The sequence below is a fragment of the Terrapene carolina genome, unplaced genomic scaffold (assembly GCF_002925995.2).
Source record: "Terrapene carolina triunguis isolate 2854851 unplaced genomic scaffold, T_m_triunguis-2.0 Scaffold136, whole genome shotgun sequence".
NCBI lineage: Eukaryota > Metazoa > Chordata > Testudines > Emydidae > Terrapene > Terrapene triunguis.
The window spans coordinates 3,657,857-3,674,984 of NW_020664487.1; the positions used below are offsets into that span (position 1 = coordinate 3,657,857).

General features: G+C 43.0%; 1 protein-coding gene across 1 annotated transcript in view; it reads left to right on the top strand.

Moving 5' to 3' along the window:
- Positions 1-15,176, top strand: part of CCDC158 (coiled-coil domain containing 158) — a 47,017-nt gene extending 31,841 nt beyond the window's left edge. Inside the window, exons 18-23 of the mRNA XM_026653275.1 lie at positions 489-548; positions 4,442-4,501; positions 7,738-7,805; positions 8,817-9,023; positions 13,448-13,549; positions 15,090-15,176. Of these exons, the coding sequence (XP_026509060.1) occupies positions 489-548; positions 4,442-4,501; positions 7,738-7,805; positions 8,817-9,023; positions 13,448-13,549; positions 15,090-15,166 (574 nt within the window). The 3' untranslated portion in view covers positions 15,167-15,176. The remainder of the gene's footprint in view (positions 1-488; positions 549-4,441; positions 4,502-7,737; positions 7,806-8,816; positions 9,024-13,447; positions 13,550-15,089) is intronic.
- Positions 15,177-17,128: the final 1,952 nt, after the last annotated feature.

Sequence of the window (17,128 nt, forward strand, 5' to 3'; positions counted from 1 at the left end):
ACACAGAAGATGAGATTTCACAGGGGGAGACCAGATTTCATGGTCTGTGATGTGTTTTTCACGGCCATGAATTTGGTAGGGCCCTAGTCCTAACAAGAGAAGAATGTTTCAGAACACAGGGCAATCAACAGTGCTGAATTGCCAATGTCTGGATTATTATGATTGTCTGTATTGTATCTTTATGATGGAAGTGAGATAAGCCATTGTTTTCTGTGTTGCTAATTCAGCCGTGAGTTCAAGAAATGGTTTTCAACGTCTAGCAAAAGGACTAGTGAATCTTTGACATTTTGTAAGGAACAGTTTCTTTGGAAAGATTTGCCTACTGTTTTCTCTCTCCTGTGTGATACTGTGTTCCCCATGTGAGTTGACATGAGGACTGGAGAATCCTTTCCAGAACTAATTATCCCTCAGAAAATGACTATATCTGCCAGTCCTCATGGTAGTGCTTTTCTTGATATTGTTAACTGTGGTACATTTTTCCCATACAGAGATGCTGCAAGTAGAGAATCTGCTGTCACATGCAGCTTGCGACAGGATATATACAGCAAGTAAGAAACGTTGTCATTTGACCAAGAATGTCCCAGACTTTTACCAATAATCCAGGAATTAGTCTACTTGTTTCTCTGGAGGATGTTAAATAGAAGTTACTAAACATTTTAAAATCAGTAGGTCCAGATAACTTGCTTCCAAGAAGTTCAAAAGACCTGGCTGATAAGCTCACTGAACCATTCATAATGGTTTTCAATAAGTCTTGGAACAATGAGGAAGTTCCAGAAGACTAAAGGAAAGCTAATGTTGTGCCAATTTTTAAGAAGGGTAAACGAGATGATCCAGGTAATTATAGGCTTGGTCGCCTGACATCAATCCCAGGCAAGATAATGGAGCAGCTGACATGGGACTTAATAAAAAAATGGGAGAGTAATGTAATTTATGCCAATCAACATGGTTTTATAGAAAATAGATCCCGTCAAACTAGCTTGATTTTTTTATGAGAATATACATTTGTTTGATGAAGGTAATAGTGTGAACCTCATAGACTTCTCGAAGATGTTTGACTTGGTACTGCGTTATATTTTTATGAAAAAAACAGAACCATATAAGATTAACATGGCACACATTAAATGGATTAAACTGGATAACTGATAGGTCTTAGAATGTAACTGTAAATGGGGAATTGTTATCAAGCAGGTGTGTTTCCTGTGGGGGTCTCAGAGGGATCAGTTCTTGGCCCTATGGTATTTAACTTTATCAATGACCTGGGGAAAAAAACATAAAATCGTCACTGATAAATTTTGCAAATGAAACAAAAATTGGAGGAGTGGTAAATAATGAAGAGTACAGGTCACTGATTCACAGTGATCTGGATCACTTGGAAAATGGCACAAACAAACAATGTGTGTTTTAATACAGCTAAAGTATACATCTGTGTATGGCACAGGTCCAACCACGGCTGGAATGCCGTGTCCAGTTCTGGTGCCCACAATTCAAGAAGGATGTAGATAAATTGGAGAGGGTTCAGAAAAGAGCCAAAAGAATCATTAAAGGCTTAGAAAACCTGCCTTATAGTGATAGACTCAAGGAACTCAGTCTATTTAGCTTAACAAAGAGAAGGTTAAGGGATGACTTGATTCAGTACCTACATGGGGAACAAATATTTAATAATGAGCTTTTCAATCTAGCAGAGAAAGGTACAACATGATCCAATGGCTGGAAGCTGAAGCTAGACAAATTCAGACTGAAAATAAGGTGTAAATTTTTAATTATGAGAGTAATTAACCATTGGAACAATTTACCAAGGGTCATGGTGGATTCTGTATCACTGACTATTTTAAACTCAAGATTGGATGTTTTTCTAAAAGATACGTTCTAGAAATTATTTTGGGAAAGTCTATGGCCTGTGTTATACCTAGATGTCCACAGAGGTCTCTTCTGGCCTGGGAATCCCTGAATGCAGTAAAACCAGAGGGACTAGCTTTTGGGAAACAATGGCAGTAGAGTTGATTAGCAAGGTAGGTTTTAAGATGGTGAAGAAAATCCCTGGTATTGTGTTCCAGGTGACTGGAAGTTCTTTTAATATCAAAGCACTGAGATACATTAGCATGATACATATCTGTGAGCTCTATTGATCAGGTCTGCACCTCATAGGTATTCATACAATACTGATTAAACTCCCCAAACCCTTTTCCAATATGCTCCAGGCGCAGTGCAAAGCCTGCAATCTCTCTTTTTTGATTGTTTCAAACCCCAATAAAGAATCTGAAGGTGTCATCCTCAGGAAGTTACAGAAATCCCTGGGAGTGAATGTGGCTCCTTTTCTAGAGAAGTTACATTAATTGAATACAGAGCTTTTGATAAAAGAAAGAAAAAGGACATATGGACAGATGGAACAATATGCTTCTCTCCAGCTGGGACGGAACTGACTTGTTGAAGGTTTGGATTGCAGGAAAGCTTTTATTTATGTGGATGGTTTTCTCCTTCAGGGTCTTGATGGAGAGGAGGTAGTGCTTTATGAGTAAAATACCTGATAGAATGGACTTGCGGCCTGGAAGCAATCATGGTAGCAGAGCTGGTGATGGAAAGGGAGTGTTTCTGTGAAGCTCCAAAATTAAATCAACCAACATTTGCTTCTCTAGGTCACAGCCAAGAAACCTCCCAAACCTGACACTTTAAATCAATCTGTGTCCTTGGTAGGTTCTGGAAATTGACCCAGATGCGTGGTCCACAATCTAACCCTACACGTCTGTGCAATAAGAACTTTACAGTGGCTGATACGTGAGACCAGATTGGGAAAAGGCAGGAATTCATACTATGGGAGTTGTAATCCATGGGAGTTATCGGATATCATTGGATGAAATATGAGCTGAATACAGTAGACTCCACTGCATAGTACCTTTCCTTCACGCTCTCTGGGCTGTGCCCTGCCCTGGCACTGGGGGCCCAGGCTCCGCATGTCGCCATGCCCCCACTACCCATACAAAGCCCTGGCTACAGGCAGGTTTGTGAGGCTGTAACCAGGGAAGGAAGCGCTGGGAAATACCAAGTTCAGGGATGGAACCTATTAATAGTTTCCAAAGCAGCTATTGTGAAAAATCAGTCCGTGCTGTAACCTTGCTGACAATGAGAAGGACAGTGGGTTCCATACTCTATCACTATCTGCCCACAAAGCCCTGAGAGGTAGCTACATGTGGAAAGAGGAAATGTTAAGGGTGCCTGTAAGCAGTTGAATTCACCATCATAGCACTTCTGGCATCAGGTCAAGGCCCTGCGGGGTCTTCACCTCTACTGCCCCCATCGGTCACCTCTTCGGCCCTGCAGTGGCCTGATTCTGTCTGTGAGTCAGCTCTCCGACTAAGTCCTTTCTAGTCCAGACCCTTTCCAGGATGACAGAAGTACAACTAAAGACCAAAAATGTCCCAACATCAGAGATCCTGCTTCCCTCACTTGGGCTACTCCTCATCCCAGCCTTTAGGCTCAGTCCTCAGCCTCATCCTGGGCTCAGTAGTCTTATGTTGGGGTTGTACACCTCTTCCTCAGGTCTTGAAGGTGGGCTCTAGCCCAGAGACCCCATATTAAACAGCCTCAACCTCAAAGCCCCTGGTGCTGCTTCCCTGTGGCCTGTGCTTAACACAGCCTCTCCGCTGGTTCCCAGGCCTCTGGCTTCTCCATAGGTCCTCCCAGTTCCTGTTTGCTCTGCCAGAATGCCAGCCCCCTCCAGGACTGCCTCTCTGTACCTTTCCCCTTTTCTAGGCCCCGCCACAGGGATTAATTCTGTCCCTATTGCCTTCTTCAGTCTGTTTTCCCCTGGCTCCGCCTAGGTCCTCCCTAACTGAGTTCTCCATCCTCTATCGAGTCTCTTCCTGACCCTTTCACAGCTGGGGTCACTAGGTATAATTAAGTTGCCAAATCAGGACCAGCTGACAGATAGCTGCTAGGTCACTGGCATGGTTGAGCCCAAGGGTATGCCTACACTGCAGTAGGGAGCATGCTTCCCAGCACGGGTGGGTAGACGTGGAAGCTCTGCTCAAACTAGCATACTAAAAATGGCAGTGTGGCCAGGGTGACGCAGGTGATGGTTTGGGCAACCTGCCCAAGTATGGATCCAGAAGGTCAGGTAGATTTAGACTTGGGGGCCTTGCCCGAGCTGCTGTCCATGCCGCTGTGGCCACATGCTGGCTCAAGCAGAGCTAGCTTCTCTGTCTATCCCCACTGGGAAGCTCATCCCAGCTGCAGTGTAGACCTAGCCCCAAAGGGCAGCCAACCTGTGACAGTCCCCCAACTTCCGTTATAACGTGTAAACGTCTGGATGATTGCAGATAACATTTTAGCAATTTTTTCTTCATATCCGGATGTGTACTGCTGCATCTTGGGAATCCTGGGAAATCTAGCAATCCTGATGGTAATGCTTCATGAGTTTCTAACTGGCCTATGTCTTTTCATACAGAGATGCTGCCGTGAGAGACTCCGCTCCTGAAGGCAGCTTGGGGCAGGATACTTTCAGCAGGTGAGAAGTGATGTCACTTCACTGAACTCCCTGTGTGTAACCCCAACACCATCAGAGCATGCATGTTGATCTCACTATCTCTTTGTTATTTATTTTCTAGGATGTGAAGGATTTGTTAAATTGAGTTATTCCTGTGCTTTTCAATGCTGTATTATTTGTGAAGCACTATCAGGATGCTTCTTAGAAAGAGCGTAACAAATATGATCAGGCCAAATCAGTGCTGGTTCAACCCCACTAAAATCAGTGCCACCACATCAGGAATAAATGAGTCCCATTAAAGCCTGTGTGGAATTATGAAGTTGCTGCAATGATATTTAAATGATGGTTGTTAGTGTGGACTAGCGGCTCCTCATGGTGATTCTGCTGTAAAAATAGGCCCCAAAAGTGCTTGTTGTAGACTTAAAATGGCAGGCACTAATGACCTGAATTTCAGATATGCTACAAATCCCATTTAAATCAGCAGGAGCTCTGCATCTCTGAAAATCAGAGCATTAGTATGTTAGCACCGAGACACAGAAAGCCAGAAAACTGCGGGAATCCAGAAATCATGAACCAATTTCATATTTCCAGAAATCCATTTAGGACCAGATTCTGATATCCCTCCTCATGTTAGGTGATACCTTACTCGACAAGTGGCCCCGTTGACTTAAAATGGGACTGTTTGCACAGTAAGGTACTATTCAGCATGACATAGGACATTGGAATCTAGCCCTAAATCATAGCTGAGAGAAAAAACAATGAAGGAACTTTCCTTTCAAATAACATTCTTGAATAATAATATCAGATAGCAAGGTTATCTGATCTAGTTTTCCAGACACTGGTTGGAAGGTATGTACCAGTCCTTCTTACCACACCATTTGCTAAACAAACCCCTTATTTTTCAGTTGACATTAGTAATACAGTAAATCAGTTCTCAATCTATACACTGAATCATCCTATGAAATGACTGATGCAATCATCTGCTTTCTCTGTTCTAATATTCACCATGCATTGCCACTAAATTAAAACTCTCAGTGCTGGTTTATAGGCTATGTTTTTATCTTTGTAAAGCCTTCCGGCCAGATTCATCAACCTATTTTCTGTGACAAAGCAGTAGTTTTCCCTCAATTTTTCCTTTTTTTCTGCCATAAAATAACCTGTCTTTGTCAAAAGGTCAAGAGAAAATAACTAGCAGTAGGTTATTATTTGATAAAATGATCAGTGAATATAAATATGCATTAGTACAAAAAAAACCCAGCCACTTTGTTGTTTTTAATGTGTGTATTGCAATTGAACTGCTACATATCTATACTTCATGTAACCCCAACATCAGAGCATGCATGTTGATCTCACTGTCTCATAGCATGCTACCTGCCTTATTACTTAGTAAGATAACATTTCTCAAACAAGGAAGAATCAAAAGCAGGAAAGCATACCTAGATGTGAACCTGAACAGTTCTATATCAAATACACTATGCCACAGACAGCCAGGAGTAAATCCAGGGCTGTTACACCAGGAATGCATGTAGCCCACCACTGTGTATAGTAAATTTATCTTAAACAGAATGCTTGTCATTACTGCTTACATAGAACATTATGACACACGTATGGAACCACCACCAGTGTTACGTGTCCTTTCATAAAATGTATGCCTGAATTAAAACAACTACGGCATGTACTATTTATACACTAGCACTGTTACATGGAAAAGGATTATTACTCAAATGCTGCCAATAGCCAAAGCACTGAAGTAGCTGGTGCATAAATGTTGAAATAAGCTTTTCATGTCAATGTTTTGTTGTGTTAGCATCATCACCTATTTATGTCACTCTGCTGGAGTTATACTCCTTTAGCCTCTGTGCAATCCTCCCCACTTACAGCATGAATTCTACTGCAAGATTACTGCACAGCTCTGGTAATTGTATTTCCGACTGGGTTTAACCCTAAAGTCCGCAGTAAGACCCTGCTCCTGCAATTGGTTTTGTGTGGGCAGACTCCCTGTACCCAGGCAAAGCTCCAGCCAATCTAATGAAGCTCCATTGTAGACCAACCCCTATCTTTGCCTGACTTCAGCAGGGCCCTCATGGGCACAGAAGTCAGTCCACATGGAACCCGCTGCAAGATCAGCACCTTAGTCTTTACTCCATCCTTATGCAGGCAAAACTCTCCCTGGGAATTAAGATTGGAGTAAAACCTAAGCAAGGACTTCAAGGTTTAGCCCACTGGTTACTCTCGAGGTAGAGCTTGTGTGATGTGTTTTCCTTACTATTCTATTTGTTTTGTTTCCGTTCTGTGGACTGGCTGCAATTATATATGTTAACCCTTTTATATAACATACTACACCCAGTATTCTAAAGATATGAACCTATACGAAAGTCAGAAATCCCCATATTGTCCAAGAGCCTGATCCAGAGCCCATTGATGTCAGTGGAAAAACTTAAATTGATCTCAGCTGGCACTAAGCACTCCAATTGTGGTAGTGACATAGCTGGGGGCCTGCAGGTTTAAGTTGCAGTCAAGTCATCAGTAGAGACTCTCGGATACTATGTTTATGGAGGACACGTAAACAGGGCCAGCGCAACCCATTAGGCACCGCGGTCGCCTAGGGCACTAACATTTGGGGGGCGGCGACTGCGGCGGCCGGATCTTCGGCCGGCCCGGTCATCGGCGGTATTTCGAGGGCGGGACCTTCCGCCGCCTCTGTCGGGGGCGGTATTTTGGGGGCGGGACCTTCCGCCACCTAGGGCGGCAAGAAAGCTGGCGGCGCTCCTGCACGTAAATATCTATATGGGGCAGCTCACTGAATGTGGTACATTTTGACATCTCCCAGCACCGTAGGCATCCCCTCCTCTCCAGCCAACATCGCCCTCTGCTGGGCTACACTTTCTCACGCCCCAGCATTCCTCTGTGGGAAGAGAGGTTGTGGCCACATTACAGCTTTCCCCAGTACACCCAGGCATGAGGCTGGACCATTAGCTTTAACATTATGCTAAAAATTGCATGAGAATTAAATGCCTGAGCACAAGAATGCCGTAATGGTTCTTTCATCCCTCCAAGTAAGCCCATTTGAACCCTGTATACACCATTTCCCTCCAAGTAAGCCCATTTGAACCCTGTATACACCATGTATGTGTATGAGAGTTCTAGAATGCATGCAAACTCTTCACTTTCTCATTGTGGGGATTAGCTACTCTAGCGAAATCTCAGCCTGGCACTGTCAGAATGGAATGCTAGTCTTGCCATTATTTTGCTTGCAGGGAGCCTTTAACTTTACATGTTTCGGATCTTGAGGACCAAACTGCTACCTTGTCTTTCACACCCACTGGTGAGTTTTCACTGGCTGCACTAAAGAATGCATGTTTCAAGCAGGCATGGCTTGGCACAGAGCAGAATTGTATAGAGACAGGAAACAAGTGTATTTTCATAGGTAAGTTTTACAAGTGTCTCTTAGCAGGAACCTTTTACAAAATCTCTAAAGCACTTAGCACAGTGCTGCATCATATGCGTTTTATTGTTCATAGCTCAGCTCGAGAGTGACATCAGCACATGTACTAAGAATTGAAAAGATGAGGAGGGCTTTCCAGTTAGCTATTTTCCCAGTTCTAGAGCGATTTCAGCAAATTACCATGTTTATTATGGTTTTCCCCGTGAATATCTTCCACTTGACAAAATAAATTTCCATAACAGGTATTTGTTAACAGTAGTGGTCTTACCTAGTTACAAAGCAACATTTTCAAACTTGGGTGCCTACATTTAGGCTTCTAATTCCATATTTGGGTAACTAAATAAGTGACCTGATTTTCAGAGGTGCTGAGTAATGGCACCTCCCATTGACTTCATTTGGAGTAAGGGATACTCAGCACCTCTTACAATCAGGTCATTTTTATTTAGATGCCTCCATATAAATTTTGGGCACCCAACTTTGAAAATATTGTCCTAAGCCTTCTCCTAAGTAACTAGACAGAAGGTAGAGCAAGAACTGGGTGGGTGAGCAACCTTGAAACTCCGGTCTGAATTGTTGAAAATCAGGTGCTTCTCCAAGGGTGCCAGACACAAGTCAGCAGAAATACACTTGGCCATACTCCTCTAGGGAAAAGGTACAAGCTATCTTCCAGTTGACAACCATTGCATCAATACTGCACGTGACTTGCAAAGAAGTTATACTCTGTTCTCTTAGATAGAGGGTAGGTGCTGCTGTGTTGGCTGCTGCTGGGAAATGGGAAGGATCAAAGAATGCAATGAAGAGAACAGGGTTATGAAATGATTGCATTGCAGTACTCACATTAAGGGTAGAATATGAGCATTTATTCAAATTGCACTGTGTCCATTTTCCTAGCAAGTCCATCCATCTTCACTGCCGCTCCTCGTTATGCCTCTTCCGCAAAGAAGTTCTCCCAGGAGGAGAGATACAAAGATAGGTCTCCAGTGCACTCACTGTTAACTGCTCCGCTAGATGACCTGAAGGCTGTCCCTAGTACCTCAGCAGACCATAGACCATCTTTGAGGAAGAGTAGCTCACCAGAAGCTACAACTGCCCGGAAAAGTAAGTATGGCCCCTTCTTCCAGTCAAAAGGACTCGGCTGGCTTTTTTCTCTCCCCTAATCACTACTGTAGTGAATTACAAACAATAGGCTAAATTTATCCCAACTGTAATTCTATAGAGACCAGTGGAGTTACACCACCATACACAGATGTGATGTTATGTGGTCCATGAGGGTAACGTTTTTAAATGTTCAGAAATATATTTATTTTCACGTTTCCTTTTTAATATATAATTATTTAAATCAGGGGTGGGCAAACTTTTTGGCCCGAGAGCCACATCTGGGAATAAAAATTGTATGACGGGCCACGTATGCTCAGAAAATTGGGGTTGGGGTGCGGGAGGGGATGAGGGCTCTGGCTGTGGGTGCGGCCAGAAATGAGGCGTTCAGGGTGCAAAAGGGGGCTCCGGGCTGAGGCATGGGGTGCAGGCTCTGGGGTGGGGAGGAGGGGTTTGGGGTGCACAAGGGTGCTCCGGGCTGGGATCAAGGGGTTTGGAGGGTGGGAGGGAGATCAGGGCTGGGGTAGGGGGTTGAGGCATGGGGAGAGGCTCAGGGGTGTAGGCTCCGGGCGGCGCTTACTGCAAGCGGCTCCTGGAAGCAGCGGCATGTCCCTTCTCCGGCTCCTACGCAGGGGCGCGGACAGGCAGCTCTGCACACTGCTCTGTCTGCAGGTACCACCCCTGCAGCTCCCATTGGAGCGCTGGAGGGGGCCATTGGAGCGAGTAGGAACCGGAGGGGGACCATGCCGCAGCTTCCGGGAGCCACATGAAACAGCCCCCAACCCTGCTCTCCGGCTAGAGCACCAGAGGAGGGCAAGCCCCAGACCCTGCCCCCCAATTTAAATTCTCCCCTTTCACTCAATAAAAGTAGTGGTGACTCTCAAAATTACATTATTGGCCTTTTCTTTTTACACAGATGTCTCCTTCACTCCCAGTTCTTGTAAGTGTAATTCCATGATGCACATTTGTTCCAATGAATTTGATGTTCCATTTTAAAGCTGTGTTCTAGAGTTCGCAAACCTGCTTGCCCTACTGAAATCCATCTCCGTTATTACTGATTGTCTCACTTCACACTGCATGCATTTAAAAGACAAAATACTTCCACATTTAGGAAGTGCCGCATTGTGACAATCCATATTAAGACAAATATTTCTCCTCCTGTATTGTATAAACTCTGATGTGTATCACAGCAGCTGTTTAACAGTGACTATGATTAACACTATATACCAGTTTAGGATGGAAAGTGAAGAAAAATACTATATCCCATTAAAGCTGCACGAGAAGTTACCAGAAAATTAACAAAACTGAAAGAAAACAATGAGGGTGAGATTTTCAAAAGCATTCTGTGTTGGCCTAACCATTCAAGTCAATGCCCATTGATTTCAATGGCAGCAGAGTTAGACCAACATTGAGTGCTTGTAAAAATGCCACTCTGGCTATATATACATACTGTATAAACTGTAAAGTGCTTCTAAAACTAAACTAGTACTTGACAATGCAGAACATAGAGAAAGGGAGATAAATGTATTTCAAAATCAACTACAGCATTAAAAATTCTGGAAGGCTCGACCTTCCCTTATTAAATCAGAATATACAATTTACGAAGGGCTAGAGTGTGAAGTCATTATCCAATCAAAACTCCATACAAGAGATTTGCTGCCACATTCCTGGGAAGAAAGGAGTCACTGATCACTTGAAGAGGGGGAAAAAAGTACCGAAAAGGTAATTCAAACAAACAGGTGCCTTTTCTCCATCAGGCAGGGAACAGTTTGGGCAAATTCCTGTTGTTGCAGGTAGACAGTCTTAGTGCTTCCTCAGTAGGAGATAAGCAAACAGCTCTTCCTTGCAGGGAGGTGGGAAAAGAAGGGGTCTCCTTTGGTAAGTGTGTTGTCGTTGGGCTATTTGGGGTTTTTTGAAAGCAGCCCTGGTTCTCCCTTTTGGCAAGGCGATAAAAGCAAATGATTCTTCTTTCATCAGGGGAGAACACACACACACAAAAGTTGACTCCTTGGTTGCAGGGCAACCAGTTCCAAGTCATAGTCAGAGTTTAAGGCCAGTTCATCTAATCTGACCTCAGGCCACCAACACCACCCAGCCACCCTCACCTTCCTCTTCACTGCAAGTCCTTTCTATTCTTCCTAGTCCCTGGAGAAAGCGCAGCATCTTCCAACCAGCCCAAAACATCTCATCTTTATCATCATGAGTTGTCATCAAGGCAAAACCCAAAGGGACATAGCCTCCTTACAGATCAAGCACCACCAGGACTGATGTCTAGCTAGGTCCTTTATGGCTACATCTTAATGGCCAGAACTGGAGGATTCTTTTCTCTAGGTCTGGAAGCTGTGAGACAAAGCAGGCTCTTTTCTCCTACACGGTGAAAGGATTTAATCCCTCTTCTGTCTGGCAATAAGGATACATTCATTCCTTCACAATCCCATTGTAGTCAGTGGGAATTTTGCCTAACTAAGGACTGAGCAAAAAGGCTTTCAGGATTTGGCCAAACGAATGGCTTGTAGAACAGATCTAAATCCTCCTGCCCAGAAATGACCCTAACTAGTTTGGAAAAGCATAGGTAGTTCACCCACGGAGCCCCCTACTAGTTAAACCAAAAACTTGTCAGTTGCCTTATCTAATTAAATAAAATGTGCAGTTACCTAATCTCAGTATTTGCGATGGTCAGGGTATTTGCTATGGTAAGAATTGAGAAACGCCAAGGACTAGTGGAAACACTGATGTAACCACATCTCTCATATATATATAAAATCTTAGGTAAAAGTAACAAACTTTTCCATCCCACCACTCTACTGGTAGAAGGGTGTGTATTTTAACACCAGTGTACCAGCCACTTGCCAGTGGCTCAGGTTGCCTGGAGTACTTTATTAATCTAGTATCAAAAAGTCCCTAAAAAAGAGCCATCAGTGATAAATAGATCAAGACTAATCTTTGGAGTGATACCCAGCTACATGCTAGTTATTACATTTTCTTCTTACTCTGTTTGTAATTCCCTTTAGGAGCCTGACAATAGCATTTCCCACTCAGTTGTTTTTATCTTTTACAGCTGGAAAATCTCTGGCTTTTTCCTCTCTGTTTTCTAAGGAGCCCTAGCAAAAATAGCTGTGCTGGGCTCGCATCCTTGCGCTGAGTGCTCACGTTGCTGTGCGCCTGCTGGCGGGCTGCCTGGCTCTGCAGCAACGAAACACACACTAGTGGGCTGACCCTGCAAGACTTCGCATGCTTATTGTTGGTTTACAAACTAGAAGGGTGCACGTAAGCAGAATGAAGTGCACATGACACTTCCACGCTCACAGCCGGGGACAGTCGGGCAAATGCAAGTCCATTTATCTACAGAACAGCACACGCTTCCGCCACCAATGTGCCTTAACCCTGATGGGGCTTCTCAGCTCAGGAAGTAATTAGTTGCAAGTGTAATGATGAATTTTGTGGGGTGAACATCTCTGCAGTTGCAATTGCACATAACCCACCAACTTATTTCACACAGACCATTAGACAGCCAGATGACATTGATGACTTTCAGTCACTGCCAGCCCTGGCTCAGTTCAAACCTGTAACCTAGAGATGAAAAGTTCCACATTCCATGCTTTTTCTATGTAGCTAGGTGCCTGTGTCTCTGCCCCGCCTCAATCTACCTGTCCTTTTCCCACCTTATTTTAGAATCAGCAGCAGATATGAATGGTGCAGCTCCTGACCAGAAGTGGTTTACCCCTGGTGCCAGCTGCAGTGTGAAACTGACTATGATTGTGCAATTGTACAGCATTGATTTGCATGTGCCATTATACCTGCTAAATTGGGCTAGTCCACAGTCCACCTGCTGATCAAACTGAATCCCAGACAGGCCAGCTGCTAATTTGTTTATTGCTATTACATCCTTACATTTCAACTCTATTTCTGAACATCAGTATTCAGTCAATCAGAGGCAGTGTGGCCTAGTAGATGGAGCACTGTACAGGGACTGAGAAGACCTGGCTTCTGTCCCCATATCTGCTACTGGCTTCTTAGATGACCTTGGGCAAGTCACTTCACTTGTGTCTCCGTTTCCTCATCTATAAAATAGGGATAATGATACTGACCTCTTGTGTAAAGAGCTCTGAGATCTACTAATGAAAAATGCTATGCACAAGTATTATTATTATTAACAAAGTACTTTTTCCTCCTTCCCCCTCCATGCAACCACATAGCATTTTAAAATTTGGCTTGGTTGAAATAGAAATATGATTAATTACAAAAACTGATGTTTATCATCTCATTTATTTTCTCTTTGACATTCAAAGTAGTCCTATTTGTTTGAAATCTTTATTTTAGAACTAATTTTCACTCTGTAATTTGAAGGTTCCTATATAAAAGACAAGTAGTTAGATAATGTATTTTTGTACCTCTAATAGTATAGTGACTAATCATTTTCTTAATAGCTTCTCAGCCTGTGGAAACCAGTGGGACCACATGCAGGCAGCTACAGAACAAGATGGAAAACCTACAAAACCTGGTGGAAACGTTACAGATGAAAAACCAAGGTACTGGAATTTATTCTGTTGAAATCACTAGTATTTCTTTTAAAATGTACTGGATCTCCACTGTCTCTTTGTGGTACATACCATAGCTCTGGCCAGAGTTGTCCATTCCTGTCAGTTTAGATGTGTCCAATTTACTAATTGCCACTTCCACATTATCCAGCTCCTAGGAGAATAAACAGATTAACTCCACAATGTACTGTACTCAGCCCCTTAACTCTAATGAGCTCTGAGATCCTAAATCTTTCAAACATGGCAGCTGTTCAGGGGTGCAGTCATGTACAGCTGTGACCAATTAAATGGGGTTTTTAAAGAGCTGTTGACACTCCATGGAAATTGAAAGCTATTCTGTTTATAGAAGTCTTCATTTAAAAAGAAAATCAGAGTTTACCAACAGTGACCACACAACCATAGCTGATCCTCCTTATTCTAAAAACAGGGAAATACTGCAGTCTCAGCCAGCCCACTAATCACGGGGGGAGGGATAGCTCAGTGGTTTGAGCATTGGCCTGCTAAACCCAGGGTTGTGAGTTCAATCCTTGAGGGGGCCACTTAGGGATCTGGGGCAAAATCAGTACTTGGTCCTGCTAGTGAAGGCAGGGGGCTGGACTCGATGACCTTTCAAGGTCCCTTCCAGTTCTAGGAGATGGGATATCTCCATTTAAAAAAAAAAAAATTAGAGCCTGATTCTGCTTCCACTCCCACTGAAACCAGCTAAACTCCTATCAACTTCAGTGACTGCAGCCTACTGGGTGCTGGAATTCCTTTTGTCATCAGCTTTTTTTTCCTTACTCCACTTTCTGATTATCTTCCCTTTCCCCTTCCCTTCTGTGCTTATGGACCTGGAAAATGAATGCTTCCACACATCATATCATTCTTATGTGAAAGTCACAAATGATGGGAATTTGTTTGATAAAACTCTAACAAAATTATTTATATAAAATAAAAACCAAGCAGGGAAAAGTTTGGGCCAGCTCATCTAAATGGTCATATCTCCATTGACTTCAAAGGCCCTTCAGTATTTGCTCTCATTTAACTTCCACTTTATACCCCAGCACGTTTTCTGTAACAGTAATGTATTATACAGCAGCTGTATAAAAGATACAGAACAAAAATAACCCCTCATATGCACATTAGAACAAACTCCACCTTACAAACATTGGCCCAAAGTCATTTAACATTCAATCAATCAATTTCCATACAACCCATACAACTAACTTTGAAATCAACAGAGTTGTGCCCATTTATTTTCTTACAGTAATTAATTCAGGCCATTGGGTTCAAATGAAACAGCTGTATAGTCAAGCTGAGGTAATATCCATTTATTATTAGGCCTATTTTGTGTACTAAAACATCAGCCTACTAAAGTGGAAGCCACATTTGTTTTCTTAAGGGCAGAGCAAGCACAGAGCTTTGCCTGTGTAATGTGCTGGCTGGCTGTATAAACTGCAGCTGTCAAAACCTGACGCTTGAGTTGTTTTCTGCTCAGCATGATCTAGCAATACACAGCATTCAAGTGATCTTTTCTCAATGCTATTTTCAGCAATGTCTTCAATGATCCGCTGTCAGGAAAAGAAGATTGAGAAAGTGAAGGAAAAGGAGAAAAAGCTAACAAAATAAAGAAACTCTGTATGGTTGTGATCATTCCAATGTATGTAGATTCGGCCCCATTAAATGTGATGCTTAAAATATATGATACTGTTAAAGATGCATAATAAAGGTTCTCATAGTTTTGTAATCTGTGTCTTGGACTAGAATATGAGCTGCCGTCTGCAGTTCTAAAAGGGCAGGAAGTAGAGAAGTAAACACAAGACATGGAGATAAAGGTATTGTATCTTTTATTGGCATACATTGGGAATAGCCACATACTCCAAGGGAGACAGTCAAGAGAGTTATGCTGGTCATCCCAAACAAGGCCTAACAGAGCCCACACACCTATCCTGGATCTGCCACCTGTTCAGTGACTCTTTAAAAATGGTTAGTCTTTAAATATTTTAGTGAGACTCCTTTTGTTAGCCGTCCACCTCTGAAAACAACCTGGAGTAACTTCTATATGTAATGTTATTTGAAGAAGTTCTGCTAGCTCATGATATTCCATATTTCAGAGCTACAGACAAATAGTGCTGCCCACCTCATAGGCAAACTGGGAACTTCCCCTTTTCACTTGTATAAACTAGCCATTTTAGTTCCCCACCTCCACCCACTCTTGGACCCTACACCTGGCACTGGGGCAGGACTAAATGCATCTCATTCCAGTGTGACTTTTGGGGGCTGGAGTGGAATGGCGTGGGGTAGGGAGGAGGTCCTTTCTCAGTAGAAAAAAAAAAGTTCTATAGCTGGTAGGATTTATTTTTAATACAGTAGGTATTTGAAGACACCATGCACTGGGATATTAGCAGTAGTCCCAATGGAGATGGATTAAGGAGCAGAGTGCAGGTAAAGTAGCCGGAGGTGCATGATAAATGTAATTTAGCATATGGAAACCACCACCATCTATATGCATTTCCCAGACTAGAGAGTGTATCTACAATGTGCACCATTCAGCCAATTCGCTGCAAAGCAAAAAAGGATCACCTGTTGCTCTTCCCCCAAAGACTCCTTTCCTTCTGTCACTTCCTCCAAGAGGATCTCTCATTCAGCGTTCCCATATCTTCCACTTCAATCACTGGGTCTTCCTACAACTCTGAATATAAATGGGAGATGTTTAGACCCAACCTTGTAAGACAATCTCTCGCACTTCAGAGAAAGATGAAGGGGGAAAAACCATAATTCACATAAGCAATTGCATAGTGCTGCATAGAAGGGGGAAATATCCTTCCTGATTCTTGGGGAGAACTGCTTCCACATTGAAGCATGTGACCGGATTGGCTGTATCTGATATATAAAGTAGGTAGGCAGCATGAGATTTATTCTAATTAAAGTTATATTTTTGGGTCTAGAGACACTGGCAGTGTTTCTTTAATCATAAACAGAGGGTTGGATTAGATTGTCATGAAACACCTCAGAGCAAGGTACAGCACTCCGCCCTAGAACCGTCCTGTTCCTCCTTCTGTCATGCACCTTCCAGCCTAGAGCAATAATTAACATCCCTTTGGAGCACTGCCTATCCCACATCCTCCAATAATACACACTATAGTAGTTGCATGGAACATTATCCCTCACCTTCCAAAATGGCACATCAGCGGTACTTGTACCTGCCCCAGAGATTAAAAGGCAAGATAGGATGTGGACTTTGATCTCTCACACAGTAGCATATCCATTACCTCTAGCCAGACCCAAAGTGTACTGTACCTCATTCCAATGGCAATAAACTTCCTTAGAGCAAGTGTAATACAACTGCTGACACACCCAATCACAAGAAGAGAGAATCTTATAGAAGTAGAAATTAAAAATCAAGAATATTGTAACCCACAAATAACTTTGATAAGGAACATTTTAAGACAGTTGCCTGGGGGTGGGGTGGGGGTGGAAGGGGAGAATGTTCATATGCCTGAGGACAAGATCACAGAAAGGAATGGCCTAGGGAGGAAAAAACGGAGTTTTAGATTCAGAGTAGAGAGTATAAAAGGCAGGGCCCCCAGT